The 19,076-nt window shown below is 39.8% G+C and overlaps 1 protein-coding gene across 1 annotated transcript; it reads left to right on the top strand.

Annotated features, from left to right (window-relative positions):
* The first annotated feature begins 319 nt into the window (after positions 1–319).
* limk2 (LIM domain kinase 2) lies at positions 320–18,395 on the top strand. Its single transcript, XM_034871084.1, has 16 exons — positions 320–633; positions 937–1,033; positions 7,603–7,738; positions 10,391–10,500; positions 11,011–11,196; positions 11,427–11,532; positions 12,370–12,584; positions 12,696–12,882; positions 13,004–13,090; positions 13,616–13,747; positions 14,268–14,324; positions 14,509–14,574; positions 14,966–15,140; positions 15,241–15,296; positions 16,013–16,170; positions 17,365–18,395. Exons 1-16 carry the CDS (start codon positions 618–620, stop codon positions 17,576–17,578), a joined length of 1,998 nt encoding a protein of 665 aa, XP_034726975.1. The 5' UTR covers positions 320–617; the 3' UTR covers positions 17,579–18,395.
* The last annotated feature ends 681 nt before the right edge of the window (positions 18,396–19,076 follow it).

Here is a 19,076-nt window from a genome sequence, read left to right as displayed (position 1 = left end):
TAAATTGTTACATCTATTCACTTTAAAGTGAGTTCCTCTGTATGTTATTGAAAATAACATAACATAACGCGTAACATTGAACCCAAGTGTCGGTACACGATCTGTCCTGCCTGCACGATCCGTTCTGCGCATGTGCAAGATGTTCGCGCGTTAACAGATGATAACATGATGACCGGGGATTAACGACACCGAGTATTGAAAATGAATGCAGTGTGGGGAGGAAGGTGTGCAGTGTTCCTGTTGGCACTAGATGGCGCCACTGTTGTTTCTTTCTTATTTGGGGCCACCCTCCGCTCTCTCCTGCTTCCAGGTGCTGAAGTTGAGCCCTTCCGCTCTCCGTAAAGGAATTTGAAGACTGCATTACGTCAGTTGTCCTGCCAGCGGCAAGAAAGGAGCTCAGTCCGGAGTGTGGTCACTTTTTTTTTTACAACTTTCTGTGGAGAATTAAAGGGATTTGTGCATTTTTCCCCCCCGAGGACTTCAGAGTTTGGAGTTCTGTCCGTTGTGGGTGAACGACGAGGAGGAATGAAACTTGGAAGCGGCGCATCGCAGCTCTCCTGCTCCAGTATGAAAAGTTTGTAAAACGATTTGAAAAATCGACGACACTCGGAAAGTAGATGGAGGAAACAGAAGGTGAGGAATATCTCAGGTTGGAACTTTATACTGAGGTAGAGGTTATAGTGTTCTCGTTTAGAAATAATGTTGTGGTCTCATCGTTTTACACGGTGAGTTGATACACTGTTGCTAGTTTAAAGCTTTTGTTTTTGTGCAGTTTCAATGTTAAATCGAACATACCTGTTGTTTACTCACTTTCCCTAAAATAGCAGGGCACTTTTACCTATTGATTCAGAATTGTAAGCATAAAATGCTACTCGGGTCTTAAGTTAATACCTTGTCGTATTTGTATTTAATTCTTTTATTATTATTTTTTTACAGATACAGATCATTGTTTCTGTGCGGGATGTGGAGGAGAAATTCAAGACTCGTTTCACTTAAAAGTCCTCCAGGACACCTGGCACAACGCATGCTTTCAGTAAGTGTTGCAGTTCATTTCAAACACGCCTGCAAGTACTCTGTGTACTGTAATAAGCTCACTTTGGTTAGTGAAAGTCTGATAAGTGAATTCTTTGTTTTTATGGAAAGAAGAGGGAAAACAGTATTATTGACATTGGACACAATTGTTTTATTTTTTTCTGGTGGTGAACCTGCTCACTGCTTTCTCTGTTTGGGTGTACTTACAAATGGCCTTGTGGATAATCCCAGAAGCTTCTGTCTTGTAGCCTCAACATGGGCCTCCTAGAACTGTTTTTTTAACAATTAGCCATTGTTTTTGTGCCTCTATGCACAAAATGCACCATGTAGGATTCCCTGGTACTGTCACAGCTGACACACCTCTGTATGGGGATGGTCCAGGGTCTTATATACAGATTAGTAACTTAAAAGGTCCTACTATGATGGAGGACTTTGCCTAGACTCTCTGCCCCTGCTTTGAGGCTTAATGATTGCCACACTGGAGCACTCAGGTTTTCACAGGTCACTTCCCCATAGTGAGATACCTCCTGTGGGGCAGTGAACCTGTGGCTAGACGCCAGCATACTGTACATGCCAACGTGATATATCACTTATAGAGTTTTCCTTTAGTTAAAAGTAACATTCACTTGTTCTCATGTGAGATAAATTGGCTCAGATTATTTTTTTTAAACTGACATATGTTGATCAAACAATAGCTTTCCAAAGCTGTCATGCGAGGTTTGAAATTAGCTGCAGGATCGCTGAGTTAATTTTAATGCAAAGAGTTCAATAGTCACCGTGCCTTATTTGATACTAACATTATAAATCAGATAATAAAGAAGTCTGTGCCTAAATCTGTGAATGTGGCTTATTGGAGCACAGCACAAGCCACATAATGTAGAGTATATCCAAAAATCCTTTGGTTTTTATGACTGGAGTCTATGTCCATAAAGCATCAAGAATAGAATGCATTTAATTATGATTGTGTTGTCTGTTTCTGAAAGAAACTTGAAGAAAACTGAAAAGTTTTGAGCCAACATCCAGCAGCACACAGTCCTGACACAGCTGTGTTATTGAGCATTGATCCTCTCCCTCCCTTTTGTACTGTTATACTCCCTCACTTTTAGACAAACATGCATATATAATATTGTTGTACTTGTGTGGAAAGACAAACTGCAGTATTGACAGTCAATACTTTGTCCCTTTTAAACTGTGGATTCAGAATAGGGATGCATCTATCCAATACTTAAAAATAATATTGGGCCAATACTGACTCAAATACCTGGAGGTATTGATGACAATGGGGCACATTTATTCAATTCTATGTTTGCACCAGATTACACATGTGCATACTTCACAATGTGTCAGCAGTGTGCTGGTAGACCACATAGCTGAGGGAGCTAGTTAGGCTTAATCACGATTAAATGGATTTAATTTATGGAATAATTTTATTCCTATTTACGTTTTTTATCTGAAATTCTTTTGTTTATTTTTTATACATTTCAAAATTCCAAACGGTGATAAACAATAAAAAACAATACATTGAGGCTGGGAGCACGTCGCAGGAGCAAAAAAGATAGTTAATAGAAAGGAGGGAAGACAAAACGACACAAACACGTACACAGACAGACACAAGGTGAGGGACCAGACACCTGCACAATTTAATGAATTCCTGTTGAAGTTTAGACGAATGTTTGCTGTATTTAAAAGAGTCCCACTTGTAATTTTGAATAATTTCTACAAAGTTGCTGGTGCACGATTCATTATTTAAAAAAGAAAAAAAAAAGAAAAAATATTTTCTATGTATTTATTCCTTACATTTTGTTTCACAAAGTTAGGAAAGGGATGTTAAGTCAAGCCTGGTGTTGCCTTAAACACACATTAAAAGAGTGAAAGTCACATCCACACAGTGAAGCATATAGCTTAATAATAAAAAAGGTATCAAAAACCGGTACCATATTGGTACTCTGTATCTGCCAATACCCAAAGCCCAGGTATCGGCATTGTGACTGAGGAGTCAAATCAGTGCAGCCGTAGTTCAAAATTGTCTTTTTCATCATAAGGGTTGAGATTTCTCTGCCCTGTAGGAATCAGACACACTAATCACCACTCACAATTAGGTTAAAGACTTGTTAAATTGTACAGCAAAATAAAGTAAATTGTCTTTTGTTAATGTGATACTCCCTGTGGTTTTCCTGTTGTCTATTGTCCTCCCTCTCTGCCACTCTTCCCTTTTTATGTACCTCCACCTTGTGTAACATTCTTACAAGCTAGCTAACATCACTCATGAACCAGTAAACCTGGAAGTGTTGTTGAGGCCTATAGATAACGGCACACTCCACTTTTGCTGTGCTCTGCATTCCTAGACAGCGATTCAGAGGTGTGGGTCCGCCGTCTCAGACACTGACGGAAGAATCCATGTTTCTTTCCCCAGAAGAAGCTGTCTTTTCATTCCAATCTTGTGCTTCACTGCAACTGTATAGAGCTGCAAATATTATCAGCATACTTGGCTACAAAAAATATTTCTACTTTGTTTTATTCTCAATTAATTTTTAGGCAGTAAAATATGAAATTGCAAATACACATAATAAACAGATTTGTGTGTGAACATGCATCCACAATAGAATCCACAACTACATTTTGAGAAAATGGATCTTTTTAATTGCTTCCTTCACATTTTGGTGCCACCTTTCTTGCACCTCATGTTTCAATAAAGTCATAGCAACGGTCTGTAATGCATAGTACTGTTTGCTATTGAGTAATAACAAACAGTAAAATGTTGGAATTGACTGATCAGAATCAAGTATTCAACAAAGCCGTGTATTAAGACATGCAACCTGAGCCTAATAACATGAACAAATCCCTGTCCTTGTGATATGAATGGAGAAACAAGGTTTCTTGAGGACAACAGTCACACACCCAATGATAACCATCCAAATATAAATGAAACACTCCCTCTTTTGGTCTTCAAGGCCACATCTACTATTTCCACTTCATAATCCAACAAAGGAATACACTCCAGCCGGAATGTGGATTTAAGGAAATGAGTAATGTTTACTTTGTAGTGTTTTGTGTAGGCAGGGCCATTGCATTGTTCATTGAAGAACCACCTGAGTCTGGACGCCCCTCTGTTCACCACCAGGCTGTCTAAAGGGAAGTCAGGTGTTTTTATAAGCACTCTTACACCACTTACAGGGACATAATGGGCAATAATTATAGGTTACCAGCTGGTTTGTCTAGAATTGTTTTTTGTTCCGAGTAGGGCGATCAAGCTGTAGGTTTTGTTTTTCCTGCCACACCTGGACAGATATGGAATGTCACCAGTTTGATTACTGCAATCTTTTTTTTTTTTTTTTTTGTGTGTGCATATCTTTTATTTGATTAGACCAAATAGGTGCCTTGGTATCACCAGGCATACTGCTACTAATCCTGTTGTGTATGCTGTAGCTTGACCAATACCATATTTTTTGGGGCACATACCGATGGCTATAGTTTAGAGTTAAAATATTGAATAAATGGTCAGCATCTTACAGCGCTTTTCTACCTTACCGGACAAAGTGCTTAAAAATTTGCCTCTCATTCTCCCATTCACACACATTCATTGGGCGTCTGTGGCTCAATCGTAGAGCGTTTGCCTGGCAATTGGAAGGTTGGTGGTTCAATCCCTGGCCTGCAGTCCCATGTCGAAGTGTCCTTGGGCAAAACACTGAACCCTGAGTGTGAATGTGTGTGTTATCTGATGAGCAGGTGGCACCTTGTACGGCAGCCTCGGCCACAGTGTATGAATGTGTGTGAATGGTGAATGGTTCCTGTATAATGTAAAAGCGCTTTGAGTAGTTGTTAAGACTAGAGTAGTAGGTTTGGCTGTTTTGTTCTGTAGAATTTTTAGCAAATTATGTATTGGTCTTATTTAAATAGTTTCATAAACAGAAACTACAATCTTGTGTAATTCTGCACGTAGAGTGTTTGACATCGTTCAAACACAGACGCACACAAATCAGATGAGTGTCCTTTAGAGCAGCTGTTGCCACAGCAGCACAGCTACCATTACTCATGCAATCTTTACCTCCGCAAACTTTCACCTCTGCTTCCCCTTATCATGTCAGAGTGGGATGAATCAGGCTGGAGTCAAGTGACCTTGTGTTCATTCTTAGTATTTGTTGGGTCCATCTCAGAAAAAAAAACTGTTTCCACACATTATCATTATCTTATGTAAGGGCATTAACATGGATGCCACATGATGTAAAAAGACAACTTGTTCTCCCCCCCTCTCCCCCTCCCACAAGAGACAGACATGTGGTCTTCCCTCTACAAAACGGTTCCTTCTTAGCTAATGCCAGAAAACTTTGAAATATCTCGAATCTTTGCCAAAGTCAATAAGCCTGGATCAACTATACCTGCAGTGCAGTGATTAACGTGATGCATGAGGCTCAGCTGAGAGCTGCTGCCAGCAATGCATCACTTGAAATGCATAAAAACCACATTCCCAGGAAAAAGTAATATTTCTGACATTTCATTTAATCTTGCATACTTTAAATGGCATAAAACATACATATGATCATGTTAATATTCTCATAGACATAGGCATGTGACCATTCAGGGAAGAGTTTCCAGAAAGGCAAAAGCATTAGCAGAACTCTCCCAGTCTCGTTGGGTAAAACCATAGCCGTGAATTAGATATAGTTGTTAATCAGGAAGTCGTTACAGTCAGTTGAGTTTATTTTGCAGTCGATCTTGAAAGCAACCTGTGTTTTGCGTCACGCCTACTATGCTACTTTTGATTTTAATCTGGGGTTCAGGTGACATTAGTCCTGTGCACAGTTTTGCACTCCCGTTCAATTGCAAAACAACGTCCAGACTGAAGTGACACACATCATGTATTGTCTCTTTCAGCATCTGTCAAGGTTCAGAAACAGTCGAAGAATTCACAAAGTCTGAATGCAGCAACATTAACTTAATCTCTGACAGAGAAATTTATGATTGATTGTATTCTGCCAGTTGAACCTGCTGCCACCATTTTTCATAACCAGTGCAGCTTGTTCATAGCTTTCGGGTGCTATACAGTCTTCGAGCAACTTTAGCATTCCTTACTCTTGAGGGAACGTTTTGTCCTGAAGTCCGAGCCAAAATTGTCCCTGTAATCCACCAAGTATCTTCTTGGATGACAGCTTGGAACAAGTCAGTTTTTATTATGCACTAAAATGGAATTAAGTATAAAAAAAAAGTCTCAATATTTACCTTTTTCTTTTTTGAACAGTTCATTTTGTAGCATTGCACCTGAATAAGACAGTAGATAGTGACTGAAAATATGCAGATCAATATACATCACATGATCAATATCGGTTATACAGTTTGCACTTTGAGCACAAGGTTAAGAAATCCTTTTTATTATTGACATTGACATAGATAAGAACATTCACAATGAGAAGTTTGTGAAGTAAGCAAAAGCTGCACTATAAACAACCAGATGATCGGAGGACTTTGTCCCTATAGTGATTGTTTTAGAGTTTGTTGTCAAAGTGTTATTGCAGCTTTTCCCTCAAATGACTGGATCCTATCAGGACGCTGGAAAATGGGAAAGTGTTTGGCAGCCTTGATGGTAGTGTGCAGAGGCTAATCCAAAGGGTCGTAAGAAAAACATGCTTTCTGTTTTTCCTACACTATACCACTGCACAAATAACCTCATACATGTAAGAGCCAGCACATCTCAGGAATGAGGTATTTACTGTGCCCTTCACCTTCTTAAACTCAGAGAAAAGAACGTTGTCGCCGTTGGGAACATGCCCCCAGCTATTGCTCCTTTCCCGTCCAACCTCGGAGAGGAGAGTGTTTTTCAGTGGTGTGATTTATGATTTCTTCACAAGCTCTCTTTGACTATTTCATACCATTCGCTGGTATGTAATATAAGGAATGAGTTTTGAAAAGCGTTACAGATAGGTTACCTGGTTTGGGTGATGGTTCAAATGTTTAACTCTTACAAACGTCCTAAGTCCCTTTTCCCCTCTCTTTTCTGTTTTATTCTTAGTGTTTGTGTGATGCTCAGCTCTTACCTAAGTCTGTCTTATGGTGATGAAATATTATTTATACCAATCACTTCATTTATCTGACAGTTAGTAAATTGAAAAACAAAACAAATAATTGATGTTTATTTGGAATGGGACTGTATCTGTGAAATCAAATAAAATGCTACACATTCCTTGGTTAGAGCTTCTTAAACTTGATGTATTTTATAGTAGACAAGACGTGCTACAGATTAATTATTAATGAAAATGATTGTGTTGCAGCGCTACTGTCTTGTTTAACGTGCAAGTTGATCACGTTAACCTGTGTGAGACACAAAGTACTGTCATGTGAAGGCAGTGGAATTTGTGCACCGGAAGGATTTTTCAGATCAACACATACCTTTTGAAATTATGAACCGGTCTTTGAAATAATATGCCAGCCTTTTAAGTCTCGGTCATATCCACCTTGAAGGGGATTGCTTTCATGCTGAAAAAGTCCCCCACTGAAAGCCCTCATCTCTTCAGCTCTCTCTCTCTCTTCATCCTTTTTCCTCTGTTCATCTGACCAAGACTGTTTTTGCTCCCTCAGGTGTTCTGTGTGCTGTGACCACTTGACTAACTGGTACTATGAGAAGGAAGCCAAGCTGTACTGTCGCAAACACTACTGGGAGAAGTTTGGAGAGCTCTGTCATGGCTGCTCTCTGCTCATGACTGGACCTGCCATGGTAAGTCTGCTCAGGGTGTGGTGTATGAAAGACGTGGGCATTCGCCATGCAGCGAGGATGGAACAAAAAGGCGCAATGAAGCATAGGAAGAGAAGTGTAGGAAACCAGGGTATTTGAAATTGTACAAGGAACTTAAAGGCAGGATAACTTTGATGTCTTTGACTATCTTAGACTATGACCAATTGCCTCTTTTATAGAAGTGCTATGCTAAATTGCTGAAGTGGTCTTTTAATGTTAACTTGTTCCTACACCCTATTGGGTAATTTTTTTAAAAACCAAAAAAATGACCAGAGTTGTCTGCAATTTACTTCTATTTAAGTTTTTTTCTTCTCCTGGTGTATAGTGAACATCACAAACTTCCAGGCTGTAAGCCTTTGTTGGTTTGTGATTGGGTGAGGCTGCAGTATAATAAAGGGCAACCCCGGTTCAGAACTATTGGACTGCTGCTACATGTGCCAGGCTTTTAAAGTCTGCTTTGCCACGATCGTGTAATAACAATTTCCTCCTATTTATATAATACCAGAATGCCAATGGAGCATGTCAATGGGTGTCAATTGGGGGGGGGGGGATGAAGAATGAGGAAGAGCACACTCTTCCTTCTCTGTACAGAAGTTCTCCTCAGTTCACTTCACCAAGTACACAGAGGATTGAGAGAAGATGCTCCAACATGAACGCACCATGTTCAGTCCTCTGTGGTGAGGTGGCTCTGTAGATATTAACCACAATCTAAATTAAATGTTTAATTTGATGAGCAATATATTTATGAAGTTTCTAATGTAACTGGAAATAAGAAAATGGGATTCAATCATATGTAGAGGCCAGTGCACCTTGAAACCATATCTTTTAATTGAACTAGTATGCACTAAGTCATGGTAGATTTAAAGTAAGCAAGAAAAAACTGTAAAAGTCAAATCTGGAACCAGGGAAACTGGCCTATGTTGGATTGAATCCACACGCAAGCCCACTTACATTTAGCATTTACAAGCTGAAACATGAAATTCAGGTGGCAGCAGCTCTTGCTGGTCCCAACCTCGGTCACTTGTCGAACATGGAGCCAGACTGAAGTTTTTCTTTTTGCCACCAAGCAACACGCACAAAGGACTCTTCTATTTAGTATTGGCATCCTGCTTCATCAGCCAGCGAAGCCAAGTGTTTTTGGCAGAGATGATTTGGCACCGCAGCCTCTCAGCCAGAAAGAGAATCTGTGTGGGCCATCAGCAGAGGAGGGTCATGCAGAGCTGCTGCTGCTTGTTAGGCATTCAAGTCCAGAACACTATTGTTTTTGTACTGAAGATGGTTGTGGGATTATAAGGCACTCTTTTTGTCAAACATTTGATGTCATTTCTCTGCTTTTGCCGTCCAGTGTCCTATCTCCCAAGTGAGACCCACTTAATTGTTCTTCACTTTGATTTTGTTTTGCTAAATTTGGATGTGGGTGTGTGTTGCTGTTGAAGCCCGAGGCCGGTTGTGACTGTGGTTGGCCGCGGTGGTTCCGCTCTTGGCTTAAAGCTAGGGAGTTACAGACAGACTCCTGACATGTCACAACGATTTGGCTGACATCACTCTAATCTCTGCAGCGGTGACTCCTTTACATGCACTGACTCAGAGAAAAAAAACTTGGTTTCAACTTTCAATATTTTAAAATTGCATAAAACTAAACAGTTATTCTTTAGATGTGTCCCACATCCATACTACATTCTAAAAATAAGCAGGTTTTTAGTATTTGTGTATTCACACCATAAAAAGTGACACGAATACTCAAAATAGTCAATATAACATTGTTTGTGCTGCTGATGGACATTATGTTTGGAAAATGGAGGAGTTGCTCACAGCTGGAAAAGATTAATACAAGTTATGAAGGGTTTTGAAACAGGAATTATTATAATTATAAATGCAGTTTAATTGACAACGGTGGACGTGTTCTATAATTTCCTTTTAGTATGAAAGTGAATTATTGTCTTGTGTACTACCTGCAGATACTGTAGATCATAAAGAAAATACTGTATACTCTTAGTATGTCATATGGAATTGGGACACATCCTGTGTTTTGAAATAATTCCTAACTCGATGCCATTACAATCTCTAGTGAAGAAAATCCTCCCGTAATTATGATTTTAACCAGTGTTGGTAAGCTGATTTTTCCTCCACATCACTCATGTGCATGTGTAGAGTCACAATTATAATGTTGGCTTAACAATCATAATTGAACCTGAAATCAACATTTTCTGTACTGAGGTATGTGGATAACTAGATTACCTGTTTGCTGAAGGGCAGACACATTATCTCATCTTGCATGAGAGAGAGAGATGTAAAACATGTCACCTAACTTTCAGAAAGGGAAATCAGGTGAATTAAATGAGTCAGCACATGATTGTGAGATCGTTTCAGGTAGTTGAAAGTGAGAACGTCAGACCTGTGTAAAGGTAGGTGACATCATAGGAGATTCCAGACAGCGTGAGAGCGAAACAGGTGTTACGACGGGGTCATTGCTCACAGCGGGAGGAGGGCAGAAAGCAACCGCAGCACAACACTCATCTCTGACAAGCAAAGCGTAGCAGAACAGGACGGCAGCCTCCCCATCAGCACGTTACTCGTGGCTGCTTCAAGTCTCACAGCGTTTTGAAGATCAACCCATTTGGTTTGTGTTTCCAGGTGGCCGGAGAACACAAGTATCACCCAGAGTGCTTCGTGTGTCTGAGCTGCAAGGTGGTGCTTGAGGACAGGGATACCTACGCCTTAGTCGAACGATCCAAACTCTACTGGTAAGACACCTGCACAATCCTTTTGAAAGCTTTCTGTAATATAGATTTAGCTTTGAAAGGAGTTGGGAACACGTGCAGCTGGCAGGTTTCTATGTGGGTTAACATTCTTTAAACACCAGTCTCAATATGTACGCTAATTATATAATGTCAAAGTGTAGGTTGTAAGTAGTAGTGTTACTGAATGTGAACATCCTTTTAGAGGAGTTCTAGTTTGTGCTTGTTACAGAAACCATATTGTCATATGGAGGCATTTAATTGCAATCCATTGTGGCATCTTCACTCTTCTTACTCTTCTAAATGTGTGTTTCTTTTCAGTTAACATTTGAGTTTTTTTATTCCAAAGCTGGACTATGAAGAAAAACAGGGTTCCTAAGTTAATTTTCAGCCACTGTTAGTTATTAGTCGGTTATTATTCCATGACCGCTTCAGTTTTACGCCATTGAAAGTAACTTAACAACAAGCACATGTCCACACATGTAGTGATTCACCCCCCTTTCTGCTTGTGTGCAGCGGAAAGTGCTACAAACAGGTTGTTCTTACACCCATGTTGGAAAAGCGCTCACACGACTCCGTCCTAGACTCCCTGCCCCACACAGTGACGCTCATCTCCATGCCCTCTGCAGCCAACGGCAAGAGGGGCTTTTCCGTCACAGTGTTGAGGGACGTCAACGGCTCAGCAAGTGTTCAAGTTAAAGAGTAAGTGGGACCTGATGGAGGCTCACCATCGTATCTATTTTGCTCTTCTGCTGTGGCAGCATGAGTAATGTAAAACAGATCACAGGTTTGATAAATAGCAGGGCACTGTGTGAATGCGTGTCCCTGCAAGAAAGGTTGTTGATTGACATGATGTAACTAGTGTGTCCCAGTTGTCTTTAAATCTATAGTGCTAACACTCACATGTAGGTGTGCGTACTTATTTGTTTCAGAGTCAGAGGGATGCTTATTAGTCCAGAGGTTCGAAATGCCATCCATGTTGGGGACAGGATCCTGGAGATTAATGGCCTTCCTGTTGGGACATTGATGCAGGAGGAGGTGGGTTCATTCCTCGCACACATCTCTGATACTCATGGAGTGATATGTGATCTGCAATTCGTCAAAATAGTGTTTATGCTTAGGGCACGTCCATTACTTGAGTGCAATTTGCAGACCTACGTTCTTTATTATGCATACAACACATTGAAATGTAATTTTTGTCATTCCTCACATTCCATCATTTAAACATTCTTCAGCTGGGAGAGGACAGTATGTGAAATGACTGCGCCTAGTACACCAACCTCAAAGGTTACATTTGCTGCTAGGATGTTGCTTTAATCAGTTTTGACTGTTAATCTGTTTCAAAGTCAAGTCCTGTGAACTAATCGAAGTCTTCTGCTCTTTGCTTTTGTAGTAGAAATACAATCGGTTACCAGTGTATTAGGTGCACCTAGCTAAAAGTGATGTGACTTAATACAACAGCCCTGCAACCAATTCTACCTTCATGATGGTTATAATCAGTTTTTGTTGAAATTGTTTTTTAAATGTGTTGATTCAATTGTGTGATCATTTCTGAGGCTGCTGTTAAATTATATTTAAAGTGATTCATACCAACAGGTTGTTTGACAGCTGATAGGCAGCTGTTTGCTCTAAGTGAAATCATTATTTCCAGCAGATGGCATACTTTTAAAAGGATTTATGATTCTACCATCTCATAAACTAACAAATATGAAAGAAAAACATAAGTAAATTAGAATAAACATTATTGGTATGATTAGATATTCAGTTCAAAGATTTTTTCATATGGCTTGAAATTGTGGAAAGTGTAGTGTAATATCTCCCCAGGAACTAATCATTTAAAACTCCTTCACACCTAACATTTGTTTGCTTGTTTAGGTGGATGATCTTGTTCACCGCACCAGTCAAACGCTGCAGCTACTGATAGAGTATGACCCAATCAGGCAGCGTTTAGACCGGCTCAGGCTGGGATCACCAAGAACCCGGCTGGGAGTCCCAGCCACCTCCCGCATGCGTCTGTCCTCCCCTTCTGACGCGGTCCTGGAGAGAACCAATGAGGTTGAAAACAGCACACTAAAAAGGAGGTCTTTGAGGTATATCGGAGCAGCCTAAATCCACACAGCTTACACATCGTGGGTCTTTTATGAACAAGATTTAAGTACTTTTTTTAAAATTTAAAATGAACCATATTCTCTGTATTCCAGGCGCAGTAACAGCATATGTAAGTCCCCCGGGCCAAATTCCCCTAAAGAGATGCCTTTTATTTCACAACACATTGGCCGCTCTGAATCCTTGAGATCCTCCAGTAGCTGCTCTCATCGTATCTTCCGACCGTGTGACCTCATACACGGGGAGATCTTAGGAAAAGGTTTCTTCGGACAGGCTATCAAGGTCAGCCTCCAACTTGCAAGAATTCTCCAGCCTGTATTTGACTTCTACCATTAAGGCCTTTTTTTTTTTTTAGGATCCTCGGATTCAAGTAATACAAACGTTGCTTTTGTCCCACTAACAGGTGACTCATAAAGCCACAGGAGAGGTGATGGTGATGAAGGAGCTGATCCGTTGTGATGAGGAGACCCAGAAGACTTTCCTAAAAGAGGTTGGTGATCTGCAGCAGGACGCCCGCGTTTCATCACAGACAAAAGTTCAAAATTCAAAATACTTTTTTAATCCCACAATGGGGAAATTCACACTGTTGCAGCAGCAAGTGATAAGAGGAAACGTTAAAGACACACGTTAACACACAATAATAAATATTAAATAGTAAAATGTTTTTTAGTAATTGCAAAGCCACATGTTTTATCAGCCCTGGTGTGTGTGTTTTGTCCATGTGGTCTACCTGCAGCAGTGCTGAACGGTCGTCTTCTTCTGCATGGAGCTTTGATTTATTATACTCACAACTGAAATCCCGCCACATGTTACTGGAATTACCTCTTTGTACCTTGTTAGTTTAAGGGATTTGCCACTGTCTTGTGGGAAGAAAAGCAGTCAGATTTTTATTGTATTTAAAGTTTTTTTTTTTTCTTGGAATACATTTTTGGGAACCGATAAGAGATTATCATCTTGCAGTTGTATTGGTAGACTTTTTTTTTAAGCTCTATCTCTGTTTCTGCCTCATCTTCAGGTCAAAGTAATGCGATGCCTCGAACATCCCCACGTTTTAAAGTTCATTGGTGTGCTATACAAGGACAAGAGGCTTAATCTGATAACTGAGTTTATCGAGGGAGGCACGCTGAAGGATTTCATCAGAGACACGGTGAGTTCAACTGGTTAATTCACTTAACCTCTTCCTCTCGTCCTTCCCAGTGCAGCACTAAAGAGCCTTCAGTGGCCACAAAAAGAGCTGTGTGCAGCTCAGAGTTGTGTTGAAGGGGGCTGCCCTGAAGTAAACTCTGCATTGACAGTAAGCTCTCGGCTCTTTAGTCGGCTGGCTGGCATGTCAACTGGCCAAGTCGATGAAAGAGAAAATTAGTAGAAAGTGTTCCCAGGTGAACTTTGAAGAGCTTTGGTCCCCTCCTTTCACAGCTGACTGTTTTTCAGAAGCAGTTCAGTTTAGTGAATGGTCCAACGAGGAGAGAGAGTTGTTGTATGTGGGGGAGGGCCAGTTTTTAGGGTTAATCTTGTCTACTGCTCATGTTAAATACTGTTTTCCTATCTCTACCTTGGTGAAAAATATTTATTTATTTATTTATTACTCTGTTATGCATTATGGCCCCTGAGGGAGCTTCTATTCATTTCTCTCGCTTGTCTTTTTTGTCTTTACTCGGGACTAACAGGATCAGTTTCCATGGGAGCAAAGGGTGAGCTTTGCAAAGAGCATCGCTTCTGGCATGGTGAGTTGGCTTCTTGTAAAGACGTTACTATTAAGGAAGTCTTTGGTTGCTCAAATGTAAGTAAATGTGCTCCACGGCACAGGGGGAGGATTAGGATGTGTGGATAGTGCTGACAAGGTTTACTATATAAAAGTGAATTTTCTAGCCCACATGAATCTTACCCTTCTTTCCTCCTTTGTTTCAGGCCTACCTTCACTCAATGAGCATCATCCACAGAGACCTTAATTCTCACAACTGCCTGGTTAAACTGGTAGGTGACATGGCATCTTACCAGCTATTACGCGTCGTTAAAATCTGAACAATAACAATAGAGGGTAGGAACGATTTTTACATTTTATGAACGGAGTAAAGGTTGGTGTGCATTCATTTGTGAGTAAAAGTAGTTCCCAGCCCTGTGATTTGTTGTGTTTATATAGACCAGAATAGTTGTTAAAGTTTAACGTGAACTTAAGACAATATTGCATTGTTTTAGCAGATTCCTTGACATTAGAGAGAATTTCTTCTTCAACAAACAAAAAATCCTGTCTGTTTACATTTGGTCGTCCGATCCACTTTTGCATAGATATACCTGAAACATATTCATTTTTGAAGTGAAATGGCTCTTTACCGTACACCAAGTTCAAAGTGTCATCCTTCAACAGGACAACACTGTGGTCGTGGCGGACTTTGGACTGTCCCGACTCATAGTTGAGGACAAAGTGAAGCCTCCACCTGATAAACCAACCACTAAGAAGAGAGTGTTAAGACGCATTGACCGAAAGAAGCGCTACACTGTTGTGGGAAACCCTTACTGGATGGCTCCAGAGATGCTAAATGGTCAGACATAAAAGAAGTGCCAACTTGATTTACAGATGATAATTCCTTTTGTGCGTCAATGAGTACAATTACTTTATCCTTTTACTTAATGTTATTTCAGGTAAACGCTATGATGAGAAAGTGGACATTTTCTCCTTTGGAATTGTACTCTGTGAGGTAAGAACATGCTGATGATAGATAGCGAGATAGAGAGATAGATTGATTGATTGGTAGATAGATAGTGATCCCAAGAAAAATGGGAAATGATGGTGTTACAGCAGTACAAGTGAATCAGTCGCACAACACAGAATATAAATATAAATGAGATACTAGTAAAACATACATACATACATACATACATACATACATACATACATACATACATATATACATTAAATAATAATAGGAATAAAATAAGATAAAAGAACAAATATTTGAATATATACAGGTTGGGAAAACCAACTATAATATGCTAAAATGTATGCTAAATGCAAATAAACCAATTGTGCAGGTTGCACTTAGTGCAGGAGTGTTGCATTATCTGCTTTGATTTTCTGATAGCATAGTTTCTTATTGCAATGCCTTCTGGCAGTTAATTCTTAAATCCTGGATGTGGGAGCTTCCAGGAAAACACTACGTGTAGTTTGTTAAACAGGCTTCTCCTCACATCTGTATTATCAGATCATGACAACACAACATTGTCAAAACATTGAATTGACAAACAACATTCAAGTCTCGACATAGCTAGAAAGCAATTATGTTGTTAGGAGTTTTAGACCGCTGCGTGCTGAAACATGATTTGGCTTGTAATTTATTAACCGTGATATTTCTAAAGTGCGTGTCTACTTATTAAATGGATTGATGCTTACCTCCTCCTCTGTCTTATGATCCAGATCATCGGAAAAGTCAGTGCAGACCCTGAGTGCCTCCCCAGGACTTTGGACTTTGGCCTGAATGTTGGAAAGTTTGTGGAGAAGTTCCTCCCTGAGGACTGTCCAGCAGCTTTCTTTCCACTGGCCGTGGCCTGCTGTGACATCACACCAGACAACCGGTGAGCACCTGCTCACCTGCTGTTATTGTAATAGAAAATGGCTTACACTTTATTTATAATGAAAAGCAGTAGAAGAGCCTCTAAATAACCTGAACAAGGCGAAGTCAAGAGAGAATTGTATTTATCCCTCAATCAAATGGCCAAATGTATGTTCCAGGCGTTGTTATGTCTGGGATCCGTCGCTACAGCCCTGAATGTTTGAATAGCCCCGGAGCTCAAAAAAAGGGGTTTGGGTTCTCTGTATGTCATTCAAGCTGTCAATCTACTGTACACTACTTGGCATGCACACAGTTGGTGTGAGTGTGAGAAACAGAAAGAGACCACCATTAAGACTGTGAAGCTCAACAAAAAATGATGTGTGTGTGAATGTGCCCGAGTCTCTGTACCATAACAGCCTGTGTAGTATGTATTAACTATGTAGTGCATATCTCTTCATCATGAGTGTAGGTGTCGTTTTGTTTTCTTTTACAAACCTCACGTTGGCGCTTCAAAAATTTACAGAATCAATGTAAAAATCATTTTACTTTAGGTAAAAACTATAGTTTTATAATTAAAAAAAAACCACTGTTAAAGTCACAGGAGACAGACAGATTTGAGATGATGAAGAGGTACTATATTACAATAAACTAATGTTAACATACAATGGGTGGAAGAAGTACTCTTTCTTTTATTTAAGTAAAAATGGCAATACTTTAATGTAAAATAAATAGGTTGATAATACTTTGCAGATTTGGATTATTAATACAAAGTAACTAAAGCTGTAAAATTTAGTGGAGTAAAAAGTACAATATTTACCTCTGAGATGTAGTGGAGTGGAAGTATAATGTAGCATAATATGGAAATACTCAAGTACCTCAGAATTGTACTACTACTGGCAACATAAATACATTTAATAATATGTTTTTCCAAGTCTATTCAATAAGGTTCAGGCTAATACTCCAATGTCCTCAAATCCTAGAAACGCCCCTGGTGTCTGCCTTCACCTGGATGAGATAATATCCAGCAGCCAGTTATTTGAGCTCAAGAGTCTGTAGAAGCAGTAGGGGAGAAAAACAACTTCCAAAAACAGATGGCATCTCGACCTGCCTGCAGGGGCACGCCTCTGCTGCCAAATTGCTTCCTCATGTTTTCTCTCCACCTCGTCAGTTTAGTTTTAACCTTAAACCCCTATGTGTGCCCTCCCTTCTCCCTCAGCCCACCTTTCCAGAAGCTGGAGGACTGGTTTAAAGCTCTGTCGCTCCACCAGGAGCTGGGGATCCCCCTGCCAGCCGAACTGGATGAACTGCATCAGAGAGTGAGTCAACTCCACTGGCCTAAAGGCGGCTCCCCATCCCAGAGCACGGATCAGTCATCAACCCCAACAGCAGTGTCTCCAGACTCTTCCAGCGTGACAGACAGTGGCACCTAGGGCCTGTGCCTCTTTTCTTTGACCCCTCTGAACTGCTGCAATAATGCTGGGGATGAGAAAAAGAGGGAAATTGCATCAAACCCGAGCCATATTAAAACTGAATAACCTGAGGTAGCTGGACCAATCTCCCTGTGTGGGACCTTTGCTCTGAGAGTGCCAGTGAACGGCAAAGTGGGTGGAAAGACGCATTTCAAAAAGATAAATGTTAGATACAAAAAAACATTTTTTCCCCCCCTACTAAGCCCCCGCTCAACACACAGAGTTGTACTAACGTTTACCGCGTATATAAACAATATGCAACTTTCTTTGGTCCTTTCCCCTGACTAAAGATAAACCTCTAAATAAGGTGGAAGTCCTCGATGACTCAGAAGGGACAGCAGTTTTGGTTTTCATTCTTTGAAGTTGTTGTTTCGCTATGTGTGGTATGCAAAGAACGATCCTAAACCACCAAAGGACTCCCTTCACTTCACTTCAGCAGCAAAGAAACAAAGATGCTCCAGAGTCAGCGAGTGTGGCCGATTGATTGACAGGTCCAGGTAAACAGCCCAGGACTTCAAAAAAAATACAGGTGACTTTCAACAGCAGTGGAAGCAATACACACACACTGACCCCAAATGGCACAAGTAGGCAAAGGAATGTTTTTCTTCTAAGCACCACTAATCTAGTTTTTGACGAGATGATTACAGGTATGGTTCTGTACTTTGTAGTTATATGATTATAATTCATTTGTTACAATGATGAATGAACACTATTTAGTTTTTTTTTTTCCACACTAACATTTTGTTCAAAGTTTTTATCAAACAACCAATGCCTATTTAAAAAAAAAAAAAAAAAAAAAAAAAAAAACAGAAGCTCTTGTGTAAAGTAGGGATGTAATAGTCCGATATGATCATGCAACAGTTGTCAATAAAATATTGCTTTATATAGATGATCTGGATTTTTTTCCTTATGCAGTGTATATACATCGACAGTTCTAGATTTGTAGATTTTTAGACATTTCATCAACGATGGACGTTTTTGCCCTTTTGCTATCATCGTGCAAGGTACAGACGACCAATTGTAACCACTGTTATTTATATTACTGTAGTGTTTAATAAATAAACCTTAAAGTTGCCTTTTTATTGTCACTCTTTATTTTTGCATGCCAGTAAACACACTTCTGCTACAATTTAGGTCAGTCTTTCCTTAAATTACACTGAGAAGGAACTAAGTTTTCTTTTTCTTACAAAAAAGGACAAACTTATTCTATAATTTGTCAAGGAATTACTTGATAAATAAGTCTAATGACTTAAAATTGAACAAAAACGCAATTGTTTTCCTCTATGAAAATGAAAATAATTTAGAAAATTGACTGATTACAGCTATTTTTATAGCTTATATTTAGACAAAGGCAGATTTAATACTTCTTACCTTATTATCTTGGGCTACTTTCTCAGGTGATTCCAATGACTGAAATAAGTATTCAAGAATTGCCAACAGAGGGAGCCGGTGCAAAAAA

Source organism: Etheostoma cragini, chromosome 5, assembly GCF_013103735.1.
Source record: "Etheostoma cragini isolate CJK2018 chromosome 5, CSU_Ecrag_1.0, whole genome shotgun sequence".
NCBI classification, from domain to species: domain Eukaryota; kingdom Metazoa; phylum Chordata; class Actinopteri; order Perciformes; family Percidae; genus Etheostoma; species Etheostoma cragini.
This window is presented reverse-complemented; position numbering and strand designations above follow the sequence as displayed.

Bases quoted from the DNA above. Each gene is read 5' to 3' on its own strand.
- limk2 (XM_034871084.1), top strand. The intron at 10,501-11,010 runs GTAAGACACCTG...GCTTGTGTGCAG, and splicing joins GAACGATCCAAACTCTACTG to CGGAAAGTGCTACAAACAGG. The intron at 12,585-12,695 runs GTATATCGGAGC...TCTGTATTCCAG, and splicing joins CTAAAAAGGAGGTCTTTGAG to GCGCAGTAACAGCATATGTA.